Raw genomic sequence first — 15595 nt, 5'->3', positions numbered from 1 at the left:
GCAGGATCCGTTATGAGAATTCAGTTTTGGCATCTGAAGTTTTGGCATTGAAAATGTGCTATTGTTCTGAAGGAAATTAGAAAAGGACCTGAGATTTAGAGAAGTCTTTTTTTGCTATGTGCATCCTTACCAGTTAAAAAAAAGCCAACAAAACTCTTGAAAATACTTTGCACATGGGTGTCTTTTATGTTTCAACCAAAGATGTATTCAGTGCACTGATGTAGATGTTGAAGGTGCTGTGCAGGGATCATTTCAAGAAATTGAGACCTTATTTGTTTGGGCCTCTTAGGCCTTTTAATTTTAGCCTTTATTAGGTACAAACTAATGGGGAAAGTTTTAAAAAAAGTTTTAGAATGTTATAATTTAACTTTGATTGAAATACAGCCTGATCTTTGGCACAATAATGTTCAATATTGGCTGAATTAATCCTTGGCAGCACTAAGAAATGACTCTTCCCCAATCATATTCCCCCGAATTTTTTTCCTTTTGCCATTAAACCTGCGGCTTTTTGGGGGTGCCTTTGTAGTTCAGTCAGTTGAGTGTCCGACTTGATTTCGGCTCAGGTCATGATCTCAGGGTCCTTATGTTTGAGCCCGACATCCAGCTCTGTGCTGAACATGGTCTGCTTGAGATTCCTCCCCCGCTCCCCAGCTCTGACTCCAAATAAATCTTTAAACATGCCTTTTGACAGAATGTCATTTGCGGCCATTTTGAGAGTTGAACATAGCCACGAATCCATGAATTCTGGTCTCCCATCCCAGTGAAATTAAGTTTTAACATAAAAAGTTTAAGGTGGAAAGAGGAAACAGCTTATGCTAAAATTCCTTAGAAAAGTCTTCAAGAAATTGGGATTCTGTATTTAGCCCATGAATAGGCAATGAGCGCTACTGTTAAAAATAAACAGGCCAAGGGCTCCTGGGTGGCTCATTTGGTTAAGCGTCTGCCTTCAGCTCAGGTCATGATCCGAGTCACAGAATCGATTCCATGTAAGGCTCCATGCTCACTGGGGTCTGCTTCTCCCTCTCCCTTTACCCTCCCCCCCCCCCGCCCCCCGCTCATGCTCTCACAAATAAAGTCTAAAATGGAGTCACTTGTGCTAGGTCCCACACCAGCGAAGCCAGATTTACTGCCTACCCAAATTGCAGTTTCAGCCTGTCCCAGGACTGTAATTTTTAACCAATCTGTAATTACCAGGTTCAGTATTTATATGATAAATCTGCCTGACAGGCCCCTTCTACAGGAAGGTGACCTTGCATGAAACAATCCACTCTGCTGGAGATTTCCTTTTCCCACCCCCTTCAAGTCTATAAAAGCCTTTCGTTTTGTACAGCTCTTCAGAACTCCTTTTTGTTAGGATGTTGGATTCACCAACCGTTGAATAGTCAATTTTGCAGTTGAATTTGAACAGTATTTCCTTTGTGCTCATGAAGAATAAGAATCTGCTAAGCACATGTTCACTTATTCCTTCTAGGAATTTTTTATCAAATGTCTGTTCCTGTACCTAGTACTGAGGATGGCTTAAGACCAGTTCCTGTCATAGAATAGGGAAGAAATTGAAGTTAAAAAAGGAGTACTTAAAATGGGATATGAGAAAATCTTGGGAGTTTTTTGATAATGGTAGGAAGGGCACTTAATTAGCCCTTCTGAGTTAGGAAAGGCTTCCTGGAGGAGTTGACCATAAAAAAGACCAGCAGGAGCTGTGGGTAAAGGGATTTGGCGGTGCGAGTTAGTAGTCTTTCCAGGCACTGCCGTGTTGGGAGACCAGGTGGAGAGAGAAGTCTGGATTGGGAGCCATTTAAGTAGGTATTTTTTCTTAATTGGTATAACATGTAAAAAGTTGTAAACAATGAATCTTTTGCCTTTCCCAGGTAACTATTGTGCACGTCTCCAACTTCTTTTGTACAAACGTTAAAAGTGTGTGCACTTACTCTACACCTAGCTTTTCTTAGGAGGGGAGCCCCAGGGCCTGAGGCCAAGGTGAGAGAAGGGCCACCCAGGCTCGACTCCACCAGTCTGTACCACTGTCCAGCTGCTTGAGGGCCTCAGACCCTCCAGGCAGACAGTGGGGTCTCTGTGCCCTTGTTCCAGGTCTGGGTGATGCTGAGCAGCGCTGGAACTGGCCTGCATCCTGGGTTAGGGAGCCCCTTACCAGCTGTGGGTGCTGTGCACCTCCTGGAGCCAACAGTCAGAGGCTGGAGGTCTCTGATGGCACCAACTGGGCTTTTCACTTTATGAAGAGATGGCAGAGATCTTATTATTGGCCTCTTAACAGTATAAGCAGGAGAGGTTAAGCAGATGGGAGCTTGATGCCAGCAACCAATGGCATACAGTAGTCCCTCCTTATCTGTGGTTTCAGTTACTAGTCAACTGTGGCCTGGAAGCAGATGATCCTCCTGCTGACATAGCATCGAAGTCGACAGTAGCCTAACACCATGTCACAGTGCTTTCATCACTCACCTCCCTCCATCTCCTCTCGTGGGCATGTTCTCTCATCATGACAAGGGTGAGTACAGTGTAGTTGGGGAGACCACGTTCATGTAACTTGTACAGCATATTCTAATTGTTTTATTATTATTAATCTCTATTATGTGCCAGATTTATGAACTAAACATGATCACAGGTAGGTAGGTAGGTATAGGTAAAAATGTATATAGGGCTCAGGACTATCCTTGATTTCAGGCATCCACTGGGGGGTCTTGGAATGTATTCCATGCGAATAGTGGGAGAGGGGAGACGGACAACTGGGCTCTTCTGAAACAGCAAGTTGTGTCAGGTTCCTAGGGAGGTCCTCTGCCGCCGCCACCAGATCTGCTATTTCCCTCCAGCACTTACAACTTAAGTACATGGCAGTAAAATGAACTCTGTAAGGGTAAGGACATTTGTCCTAACCCCATTCAATTGTTGCATTAGTGACTGGAATCACTGAAGATCTGACGGTATTTCAAGGCAGCCTTTTTTTCTTTTTAAAACTCAAGGTACTATTCAGTCTTCAGTTATTTTTCAACTTATACTAGAACTAAGAGCATTTACTGAGCCCTTCCTTCCTATGTAAGCAACCTCATTTAATTCTCAGAACTACTTTATGAGGTACAGCCTATTATGGTTCCCATCATATGAAGAAACATTTCCAGAGGTTCCCATAACCTTGCTCATGGGGCACACACTGAAAACTCGGTATAATTCCAAAGCTCAATTTTATTCTTTGAATCCAGCTGCTCTCAGCTTCTCTTCAGGTTTGGGAAAAGGCAAAGAATGCTTGGATTATCTGTCCATATTCCATTAACAACTTATTTACCTAAACTGGCCACAGGCAGTAAGAGGAGTGTAAGAGAGCATGAATTACAAGAATTGGGACTCCAGTTTTTGCTGTTCTGTTTCACTTTTGCCAGAGCAGTGGTTCGAAGTGCCCCGAAAGACTAAGCTTCTGTCCCTGACCTATGGAATTGGCAACTGTGGCAGTGGGGCTCAGCAACTTTGCTCAAACTCGAGAACCAGCAGACTGGAGGGCAGTTTCTCCACCTACAGAACAGAGTAGGTGTTTTGATTCTTGTTCTGTCTCACAGATTGTGGAGGAGATAACCATAAATTAAGTGATGAAGGTCCAGGACTTCAGTAACTCTTAAAAGGACATTTTTATAGTGCTGTAGCTTGCCAGCAGTTTCATTTCACTGTATTTTTAGATCCTATACACATTTCCCCACATTATTTCAAAAAAGAAATTGTATCCATCTAAGCTGGGGAGCTCCCTTGGTCTCAGCTATCAACGGCTGCCGTTATTTGCCCTTCCCCAGCAATTCTCTTAGCAGTGCCATTACTATCCTAGGTAGTTAACCTCACTATGCCCCCCATGGTGGCAGTGTTGAACACTGGCTGTTCATAACCATCCTGATGCTTAAGCTACACCCAGCTCCATTACATCAAAATCCCTGGGGGTGGGGTGGGGGGACTCAGATGTTTTAAAGCTTCCCAGGTGACTCTAAATGTAGCCAAGATTGAGAACCAGTACCACATGCAGAAAAGATCTGATGCTAATGTCACGTACAGGAAGATCTGCCACCATGTGCCAGGGGCATCCTCGTAGGACTTTCTTGTTCTAAGTATGAATGGATGGGGGAAGCATCAGAGAAAGCATTAGTGCTGGGGCCAGGCACTGCACTTGTGTTGATGCACATGTGTTCCTGGGTCAGACTGTGTCAAAGTTCTGAGAAGCAGTTTTTAGACTACAAACTGTTTCTGCCTCTCCAGATTACCTATTTCCTTTTAGTGATTTTTTTTTTTCAGATTTTTGTTATATAACATAAAATGTACTTTTTAACTGTATAATCCAGTAGCATTAAATAACATTCACAACCTTGTGCAACCATCACTGTGTATCTGAAACTTTCTCATCACCACAAATGATTAAGCCCTAACTCTCCATTCCCCTCCTCCCCTCTAGCCCCTGGTAATTGATCTCTATGAATGTGCCTAATTTTAAGTACATACATACATTTGTATGCACACGATAATTTGTCCTTCTGTGTCTGTCACCTTTACACGCACCATCACATCTGCTTTGTCCATTAGTTGGACATGACTTTGTTCCCCCTTTGGCTACTGTGAATGCTGTAATGAACACTGGCAGCAAGTATCTTACTTAGCCAAGGAGGGAACTACACTAGTCCTATAGTCCTTGTTTGGCTTTTTGAGGAACTGCCCAACTTTTCCATAACAGACACACCATTGTACACTCTCACCAATTAAGGTACAGAGTTCCAATCTCTCCATTCTCACCTGTTTTCATTTTGGATTAGTAAGTATGAAGTGGTAGCTCACTGTGGTTTCGATTTATACTCCCCTCATGACTGAGGTGGAAAGCCTTATGTTATCTTTTAAAAGATGTTAAATGTATTGCAATATACATTTAATATAAATTTCTGCAGAAATTTAAGATTTTTCACAGCCATTATTTTGAATACTTTTGTTTCTGAATACTTTGTTATGCTTTCCTGAGCACCTGGCCATCATATCTAAACATGAGGGTAGCTGTATGGTAGAGACTAAAAAAAGACAATCTAAGAATAAAGGTTGTCAATTAGGATTACTGACAAAAACCACTGAAGGTGTGGGAACTACTCTTACAGACTAGGTTTTGGTTTCTCCTTTTAACTCAAGTGTGCTCTATGAGGGGAACTTCCGACATGGATCACTTCTGGGTTGGAAATGTTTAAGCTTCCTGATTACAGGAGATGCAGAACCAGAAAATAGGAAAACCTCTCACATTCTCCAGTGTTTGCCAAGTTTTTAAAACCCCTTTTGGCTCATTACTCACCCCTCACCCTCATTCACTCCCCGCTCTTGTTTAACATTTAACTGTAGTTAAATAGCATTTTCTATTACCCATTTAACTAGTTAAATGAGAAATCACCTATCTTACTTAGTGAAAAGCCAATGCTTTTAATCTAGGGGAAAAAAAAGCCTGTAGTGACACATTGGAAATGCTTTGTAATCAGTATATTAAGGAGACATTCATACATTTCATTTGCTTAATTCTGATACCCAGATTTAAGCTTGTGAACATGACTTTTAAACATACAATTAAAGCTATTCATCATAATTTGCTATACTACCAACATTAAATTACAGTTACTTCGGAGCATAAGTTAAATGGTTTAAAGTAAGCCTGTAACATACCTAAAAAACACCTTCCTATCGCATACATGCAAATTAACGTCTCCACGTAAATGTCTCTTCACTCTAAGTTACCCTGCTCCCGAAGTCACTAGTCTGAAGCTTATCATGGTCCAAAGAGAAGGAAAGAAAGTGTAACCAGGATATATATATATATATATTTAAAAAAAAAAAAAGATGGCACAGCAGAAGGGAATGCAGTTCTACAAGTGCAAGCCCTCAAGCAGCAGCATATGATAAACCTCTTCTTTAGAGGTATCCTTTCTATCAATGATACCACAGGCCAAATTACATAGCATGCCATCTTCAAGTAACAGTTGAGGCAATAAATGCAGAGGCATCACAATGAATCCCACTTAACTATAGACCAACACTTCTCTACAAATTCTTTGTCTGACTGCCAATTAAATACAAGTTTTAACTTCATAGCTTAACAAATTAAGGGTCATACACCGAAGTCAATACATACACCTAGCATTTCAGTCTGAGCTGTTTCATATACATAGAGCTGAAACTGATTACAAGGTATGGCCTAACAAATGCTAGGGGAGATTTTTTTTTTAAAGTAGTTTTTACAAGTATTAAACTTTATCTTGCACACTGAAGTCATCATACATACAGGGCAAAGTCAGAGCTTTTATATTTGAGTTTATTCTTCATTTAACTTTTAAAACACTACTATAGTTGAATATTAAAACAAAAACAATAGCAAGTAGTGAGCTATGATTATAGTCCTTCACTCATTCACTACTGCATATAAAATGCCAGCAGTGTTATTCACTGGCCCCATTAAGAGGTCTGACACTGAACACCACCCCTGGGATGATGTTCATCATCCTCATAGGCTTCCCCATTGTAATGGCGCCGTCTTTCCTGATTTGGATCAAAGTCCACCAGTTCTACCTGGTCCATTTCATCAGTCTCTTCTACTTCCTTCCTCTCAGGTAGGAGTTTTTCCAGCAAAGAGAGTTTATCAGGAGAGAGAAAGCCATTCTCAGGAAAGTTTACCTATAAAAAGAAATCTCTACTGTAAGTTCAGTTTGATATACTTCATTAGCTCCTTAGATATATTACCACTGATCCATTTTCTCCCCATAAAAACATGTGGTCAATGTGCCAATCCCAAATTAGAACATGTGTTCTAAAAGGCACAGCATGTATCTACCTAGTACCCTGAACTAGAATTTAAGACAATTAAAAAAATTACCCTAGTAAAACTGCACTGTGATGATCACCGTTCTATTCAGCACATGAGAACCCATCCTGAAACACTAATTCCTTTTAACAGTTATTTTTTTAAAAGCTGTTTGTCCTCAAAAAGGCAGTCCTTTCTTTGCCCAAGTTTTTTAAAACAAAATTCTCCCATTTCTATAAAACTTTGTTAAAGAAAAAAAAAAATAGTATTTTGAACTACATGGTCACCAGAATTTGTTATCAAAAATGCACACTTCCCTTGGCATCTTCCCAAAATGTTTTTAATAAAAGCTGTATTTATGGGTCAAGAGCCAGACAATTTAAGATTGAAAAAAATGATTGAGGGTTGCTTTATAAACCATCCTATTAGCAAACCAAGCTTTGTAGTATTTTGCCAAAAAGCCACAGTAGTGGCACTTTTTGAGTGCTTCTGCTGAACTTTTAAGATCCCAATTATAGCCTTGTATTAGCTTAATTTATTTCTTCCTGGGACAAGAGAGAATACCAATCTGATGAACCTTACCATTCGGAAATGTAATTCTGTCGTTAGTTTAAATAAGCTAATCATTCTCCAGTATTCCTAGAGTACTTTATAGCTTACCTTAAATTCGATGATTAGGCGACCCTTCTCATATGGTCTACGATAAATTGGCATGCCTTCATTTAGCACACACTTGATGTCTCCATGCTTGACAATTTGACCTAAAAACACGGAAGCCGAGTTTTCCTTAGTCACATTTTTATGAGGCGGGGAAAATAAACAACAGAGATTCCTCTGTTAGAGGAATTAGATTCCTCTAGCTCACTGAATTTATGTGAGGCAATCCCATTACCTTTTTAGAGGCTTCCAAAAAGACCCAATACCCTACACAATTTCAGCTCAGCTCCCAAGAAAGATATGTAACTGACCAAGTAAAATACCAGTTTTCTCAGTGCCTGTACCAGCTGACAGCAGATCATGACAATACTAGAACAGAAAGACAAGCCCATCCAAATATCATACCTGGGTGAGAGGTGATGACGATGGTTCGGTTGTCAAGAGTAGATATTGGCTTTTGAAAGCCGCACAGTGCTTCAACCAGCTGTATGTCCATACACATGAAAAGGTCTTCTCCTCGCCTGTATCAATGTCAATATGACATATGCTTACATCTTTCAAATCACCAATTATTAGAAGTACCATGGCAGGCAATTGTGTTAACAGCAAGAGTGTAAGGTATCTTTCACGAAGATGTCCTTTCTTTCCCCGTTCTCCAAACAGCCAATATACATGGACCCTGCCAACTGTTTCCTGGACAAGACTTTAGAATCCATCCACACATTCTAGGCAGCCTCAACTACTTACCATCCCCAAACTGTTTCTTCATCCCACTCCCTACTTGTGCTTAGACTTTCTTTTCCAATCTGTATTAGTAAAATATCTTACCGAGTACTCCAAACTCTTTGTAACAAGATTCACCTCAAATGACAGCATTTTCCATTGAGACATTTGTGGGAATGTTTTTTTCGTTAAGTCAAAACCAGTTCCTTCAGAGGTCATTCCCAACAGATTTATTGGAACCCTACTCTCATCCAATGCTTTAAATTAGCAAGGGATAGATATTTAACAAATTGCTAAATCATTCTTGTGCTTCACGCTCAGCTCTTCATAAACAGTATTTCACAGCAATATATAAATTTATATACTTAGTTTTCAACAGAGTTCTACACATTTGTTTACAGTTAAAAACAACCCAACATATCACAAACTCATGATTGAAAGGCAAAGTTTTAGGTTATTTCAAATTAACTGCTATACAAAGACTGTTTAGGGATGTATCGCCTAACCCATCCATTTATATTCATACAAAACACCTGTAATAAAAGCACATCCTTCAAATTCCAGGTTGGGTAACAACTAAGTTTAGAAAAAAACCCCAAATCTGATCCTTTCCGTTTTTTGCTTATTAAAACAGTGGTTAACTACCTTTTAGAAAAGACATCATATATAACCCAACTCTCTCCTACTATACTTTTCTACGGTATTTCCAAGAAATGTCTTTAAAGTAATGAAAAGCTCATTAGAAAAAAAATATGCAAGAGGTCAGTTTGAGTAGTTCATAAAAGTTCTTACCGAGTAAAAACAGCGTGGTCCTTCTGATCTAAAACAATGATAATATCTCCTGGTTCCAGTCCTGGTTCTTGGTCTCCTTCACCATGGAATGTTATCTTCTGGCCATCCTTCATGCCTAAAAACAAAAGATTTTATACTCTTGTTTAACATCCAACTAGTGCCAGAATCAGTCTGTTTAAAAACACTGATGCACGTTTGTGTGGAAAAAAAAGTCGTGTCTTTGTGGATGCTAAATCTACCAAAATGGCTAAGAATGCCCACATGATTAAATCAGTCCGATTTCTTACTGAAGAAAGTGATCATAGTAGAGAACAAACTCTATAGAGGCAAACAGATGATGTTCCACATTTTAGAGCTCTTATTTACTACTCGCTGGGTTACCCTGGGAAAGCAAGTTGCATAACCTTCCAAAAAAATACCAACTTTCCCAGAGACCTACCACATCAGGGCTGTTTTGACTATTAAATAAAAGGCCCACACTGCCACTGAGTCAGCTGACTGGCAAACATTATTAACCGTAAACGTTAATTATTTCAATTTCATTACTTATATCCTTATCTCCTGAACCAATGATCACCGAGGTGACCCACACAAGAACTTTGTTTTACTCGTTATGGAAACTATTAAATTTACATATGTAGCCAATACTACAATGAATCCCTATATATTCAAACTAGATCCAGCTGCTATCAACTCATGACTACTATTTCATGTGTTATACCTCCACCCATGCCCCCCCATATTCTGAAGCAAAATCCCGACATAATATTTCAATATGTACCTCTAAAATACTAAGAACTTAAACCACAGTATCAGTATTATACACTGACAAAACTAAACAGCCTTTAATCATTTGTGAAGCCAAGTAACTGTCTTGTTACAGTGGTGAAGCAATTAAACAACTAGGTTTTACTGGTTGTTCCACTACTATAAAGACTGTAGGTAGATACAGCAAAAATGGTTTCACTTGCCACTAATGCCCTCCAAAACACATATTGTTGGTAGCAAAAGGGGATGTCCTACCGACATACTAAACATGAACCAATTAAGCAGGAAAAAATGAAGGGAGAGTCAATACCATGGTTCACATGGAAGAATACTATTGCAGGAGCTTAAGTTAATGTAAATGTATGTAATAATATATAATGTTCATACTATCAATAGTTCCACCAATATGCAGTGCACAATACTAGTTTCATTTTAAGTTAGTGAAGTCTGAAGAACATTACCATGTATTCATAATCTAAGTTCTTACGTATTGATTAATGAAACATGCTCATTAGTTTAAAAAATTAAGGAAATCTTTGAGACCCCCCCTGAATTCTTCACCTAAAAGCAAACATATTCCAGGGTGCCTGACTGGCTCAGTCAGGGAGCTTGTGACTCTCCATCTCAGAGTTCTAACTGCAAGCCCAATGTTGGGTGTAGAGATCATTTAAAAATAAAAGCTTAAAAAAAGGTAGGTATATCCCCTAATCTAGCAGTTCCCAAGAAAATTAACAATGTGTTAATTGCAATAAAAAAGGTGGAAGAACTGATTTAATAGAAGAAAATTAAGTGTGGAACATCATTTGCTGATGTCAGTGTTATATTAAGTGAGGAGATCCTTTAAGTATTCCCTAAAAACATACAAAAGCTTGGCATGAAAAAGCATTTACTACATAGCTAAGAGTTATCCCTGGGTGATAACATCATACATAAAACCTATTAAGGATAGTTTTTAACAATTACAAAATGTAGTATTAATAAACTTGCCACAGCACTCAAGAATTCAAATTAAGAAAATGGCTCAGAACTCACCTTTGTCAATATGAACTTCTAGAATCTTCTTCTCTCGAACTATCTTCCTCCCATTGCAGCTTTTACATCTATCTTTGGGACTGATCCGTTCCCCATGGCCCTGGCACTCCATGCACACAGACTGAATTTGCTGAACCATTCCAGGTCCTATCTGATGTATTCTTATTTGCATTCCAGTACCTCGGCAATTGGGACAACATTCGACTGCTCCTTTCTTACCACCTCTGCCTGAATGTTTTAAAAAGAAATGTCTGAATTTAGTATTAGATACAACAACAAATATTTTAAATGAATTCTTACATACTACATTTAATTTCCAAGATCTGATGGAATTCTGCCCTAGAAGTCTACAATTCAGCCTTCTTATAATTGATAAAACATAGCCACCATCAGCTTCAGTTATCTACTGACATTTTGACGGCTGTCTTCCCAAAAAGTGCCAATTCAGAATTTTATTTGAAACGTGCTCCCAAAGCACCATTCTTACGACCACTTTATCTGTGAGATGGGAACATTTTAAAGCGTACGCTCTTTAGAAAAGAACATTTCCAACAAATAACTTACAAAAAAGACCAGAGGTTCTTAGCCAAGAATTTGTCTAAACAGCTAAGTGTCCAAAAAAAGAGGACACTATTAAAACCATATTACAGATTCTGAAACCATTAGAACGATAAAGTTTTAGAACAGAAACTGTTCACCTCTGAACAATGTTGAGGAAAAGACACCAAATTCGATTGATCCCAATTGTATTTAAAATACACAACGAAGGGCGCCTGGGTGGCTCAGTCAGTTAAGCAACTGCCTTCAGCTCGGGTCATGATCCCAGGGTCCTGGGATCGAGCCCCACATCGGGCTCCCTGCTCCACGGGAAGCCTGCTTCTCCCTCTCCCACTCCCCCCTGCTTGTGTTCCCTCTCTTGCTCTCTGTCAAATAAGTAAATAAAAAATCTTTAAAAAACAAAAACAAAAAAACCATACACAACAAAAAAAAAAGGTGGTATTTTGCTAGTATTTCTCAAGGTGGTAGATTCAGATTTTCTTCATACTTTCAGTCTGCAAGATTTAGGTAGTGTACTGTCAGTTTTATATATCCAGAAAAGTTTGTTTCATTTTCAGTTATACTTAGAGGTGTTAAAAGACCATACCTTCACATTTATCGCAAATCACATTCTTTTGCAGAGCTAGTTTTCGTGTTGCACCATTATATAAATCTTCTAAGGTTACTGAGAGCTGATGCACGACATTTTTACCTAAAACAAAACACTGCTCATTAAAAATTTGAAATGTTACTTCTTATATTTGTGTTCATTGCACTTTAAAAACAGTAGGATACATCTGTTGAACACCTACTACGTACAAGGAAGTTGGTCACATTATCACCTGTGATCCTCAAACTGAGATGTAATTTCAGATGAGGAAAATTGGGTAACAGTTAAGTAATTTGCCTAAGGACATATTTGTGGCCATCTTACAAACTATGGCAATCAAAAACCTCAACTGCAAAATCACTTGGGAAAACCAATGTTAAACATCAGGTTTCACAAATTAATCCAAACTGCATCTCTTTTCTAATACATTCTTTGAATCTTTCACTTAGTATGATAATGATACGGCCAATTACTTCATCCAAAAATTCTTCAACACCCTAAGTTCCAACTAAGCAAGACTGGCCAGGGAAGCAGATAGTCTTCTATGGAGACTGGATAAATCTATCAATTCCCACTTCTTTGTGATGTAAGAGTAGCACACTTACTTTTGGGGACAGCAGTACTTAAAAACTGTATTTTTCATACAGTGCTGTCCAATACACCTTCCTGCAGTGACAAATATTTTATATCCGTGGTATCTAATACAGTAACTGCTAATCACGTATGGCCATTTAGCACCTTAGTAAGGCTACCACATATAGAGGAATTTTTGTTTTGAATTAATCTAAAGTAAAATGTGGCCAGAGGCTACAAAGGAGTGCCATATCTCATCTTAAAATGTGAAGTGGAAGGTGGAGACTGCAAAAGGACACAAAGGCTACAGAAATGAAATCACCTGCCAATGGTTAGTAAGTTCCTGTTTAGTGATTCTTCCACAGTGACGTTTACTCACCAAACAGTACTGCCTTATGCCTAAGTGAAAAAAGCTCCCTCACTCCTATATGCACATGTCTAATGAATACTTTTAGTTCCCAAACAAGTGTGAAGCACCATTAACTATACCCTTTTGTTCCTAGCTCCACCTTTGGTTCTGTATCAGATACAGTCCCATGCAGTTGGTTCTGGCATGCTAGAAACTGCCCCTCTTACTTTAGCTTTATAGATTTGAGAAAACAGGGAAGAAAAACAAAAACTCCTTTAGTGTGGTTACATTATCCTCCAGTATCACAACAAAAAAAATCTTTCATTAATCTAAGTCAAAGTTTGCCAGTCAATTCCTTAAATTTTTTTTTCTAAATAAAAACTGCTTGTTTTTCTGTGAGAGAAATCATCCTAAACAATTAACTATGATTGTAAATCGTTCTAAAATAAATCCCATAACCACATTTCTGTTAAGTGTTAAGGGCACAATTTTAATAAGAAAGCAGAAACAAGATTAAACAGACCATAACCTATTTGGAGTTAATAAACCTGTGTTCCATTACTGACTCTACTGATGCCTTGCTATATATGACCTTGAAAAAATTTTAATTTCTTAACTTTAACTCACTTGTAACTGAACAAGGCCATGTAACTCCAAGGCTGTGGGGGAGGCGGAGGAAGGGATCAAAAAAGAGCTCTAAAAAGGGCTTTGTCCTATACTCTATTCCTTTAATTAATGCTTGATAACCTTCCTGAAGTCGTATGTAGCGGAGACCTTTACAAGCGTTTACTTGTTAGAACTTGATTGGCCTAGCTATTTCTGGCTACATCAATCCCACTTAAAAAAACTACATCATAAATCAAAGTGGCAGTTTACGTCGGTTTGCAACATTATACCAACGTGTAAACAAGCATTTCAAATAGATAATTTCTCTAGAATTTGCTTTCACCAAGGGCTACTTTAATTTGCTCCATGTGGACTAGGTTACTCTTACCTCTCCTTTCTCTCTGCATCCTTCCTCCTCCTCCAAAAAACATATCAAAGATGTCCATGGGGGAGCCAAAACCACCACCAGCTCCACCTTCTTTAATTGCCTGTTCTCCTCCTTTGTCATATAATTCCCTTTTCTTTGCATCAGAGAGTACTTCGTAAGCTTGAGAAATCTGTTTAAACTGTTTGAGAAAAAAGAAATTTCACTTAAAAGTGCTGCAAAGCAGTCACTGTATTACACATACTTATCGTCAGGTTGTAATAAGTACTATACACCTGGCAAAGAACCACACAGCTACATTTAAGAGTACGAGTACATCACTTGCCTTCTCTCCTTCATTTGGATTCTTATCAGGGTGGTACTTCAAGGCCAGTTTCCTGTAGGCCTTTTTCAATTCCTCTTGGGTGGCATTGGGTTTGACCCCCAAAACATCATAGTAAGTGGTTTCTTTCACCATTTTCTACAGCCTGAAATAAAAAAGTTTTAACGGACTTTCAACTGGAAATTTTAATTAGCCAAAATCAGAGGTATGGCAAAGAAATCTGTTCTTCCCCAAATCTGATTTAAAAAACCCACCTTCCCCAAACTTCAGAGAAGGTAACAATTCCTTTGGTAGTTCAGCCATAAATTCTAACGAACTAAGTATTAGCTAATAATTATCAGGAATAATTCAAAAGCCTTCTACAGCAGTTGGTTCCCCCTCTCCCACAGGAAAGCTCCATACTACCGCCACTATTATCTGGATTCTTCCTGTTTCTCTTTCCAGTACTGACAGCAGTGATCAAAAAGAGCACCAATAGGTTCAGTCTATTAGTTATTACGTTATCATTGTCTTTGGTAAATCTGATAAGCCATACACTCCCTAAAAAAAAAAGCACTTGGGCACGGGGGAGGGGGAAACGGATTGGTTTATGAAACTGATTAAAAGCACAAGAGGGCAAGCTCCCCTCCCCCGCCAAAGATGTTTCTCAATCATGGAACTTAACAGCACTTCCACTTTGACCACCGAACCCCTCTCGCTCCCACAAGCCAGCGTAGTTTACATGTCGTTAGGCTTCCCCCTGCACTAGGTGCAGACCTTTAAGGTTTTCCTCCTCCCACCTTGACCGAAGAGGTGGGAGAACCCCAGCCAGCCCTCAACAAAGAGAAGGGAGACCGGAGAAGCGGCCGCAGCCTCCGCCCCGCTCCCCCCCACAGCCCCTCGCCCCTCGCTCCTTCCGCGCGTGCGCGCATGGTCGCCCACCCCCAGCAAGCTGGGGCGGAGGGGACGCGGGGGCGCGCACGGAGGGGGGCGGGTGGAAACCCGAAGGTGGCAAATCCTTGGGGACCTCGGGCTAAACAGAGAGTGGAGAATGCTTCAGGAAACGTCTCGGGCCCACTCACCGCGTGCCGGAGATAGGTTGCCGCGGCGCCACACCAGCCCTCCCAAAAAGAGAATCGTGGATACAGGAACCGACAACCCTCCCGCCCACGCGAAGCCAACCGCCTCCGACCGCGGCTCCATCCGGCTTCCCCGTGCCAACAATGGCGCCGGCCTTGGGACAAGGGGAAGCGCGAGGACTGAAACTCACCGGTGAGAGGGCCGAGGCCGGTGTGGGGGAGCGGGAAGGAGCGCGTTGCTGGGCGCAGCTCGGGCAGCCGCCGCTCCTCCGCGTCTCACCGAGCGTTCTGGAAAGTTCCGCCCGGCGCGCCGCAGCCGTCGTCTTTTGTAGCCGAGTCCAGGCGCGTCACTCGACGGAAGTCCCGCCCCTTTCGCCG

General features: G+C 40.2%; 1 protein-coding gene across 1 annotated transcript; it reads right to left on the bottom strand.

The window, feature by feature from the left end:
* Positions 1–5478: 5478 nt before the first annotated feature.
* On the bottom strand, positions 5479–15565 carry DNAJA1 (DnaJ heat shock protein family (Hsp40) member A1). Its single transcript, XM_036065050.2, has 9 exons — positions 15409–15565; positions 14163–14304; positions 13841–14018; positions 11922–12026; positions 10778–11005; positions 8978–9092; positions 7868–7983; positions 7466–7566; positions 5479–6678 (listed from the first exon to the last, which is right to left on the bottom strand). Exons 2-9 carry the CDS (start codon positions 14292–14294, stop codon positions 6460–6462), a joined length of 1194 nt encoding a protein of 397 aa, XP_035920943.1. The 5' UTR covers positions 14295–14304; positions 15409–15565; the 3' UTR covers positions 5479–6459.
* Positions 15566–15595: the final 30 nt, after the last annotated feature.

This window comes from Halichoerus grypus, chromosome 14, assembly GCF_964656455.1.
Source record: "Halichoerus grypus chromosome 14, mHalGry1.hap1.1, whole genome shotgun sequence".
In the NCBI taxonomy this organism is placed as follows: Eukaryota; Metazoa; Chordata; class Mammalia; order Carnivora; family Phocidae; genus Halichoerus; species Halichoerus grypus.
This window is presented reverse-complemented; position numbering and strand designations above follow the sequence as displayed.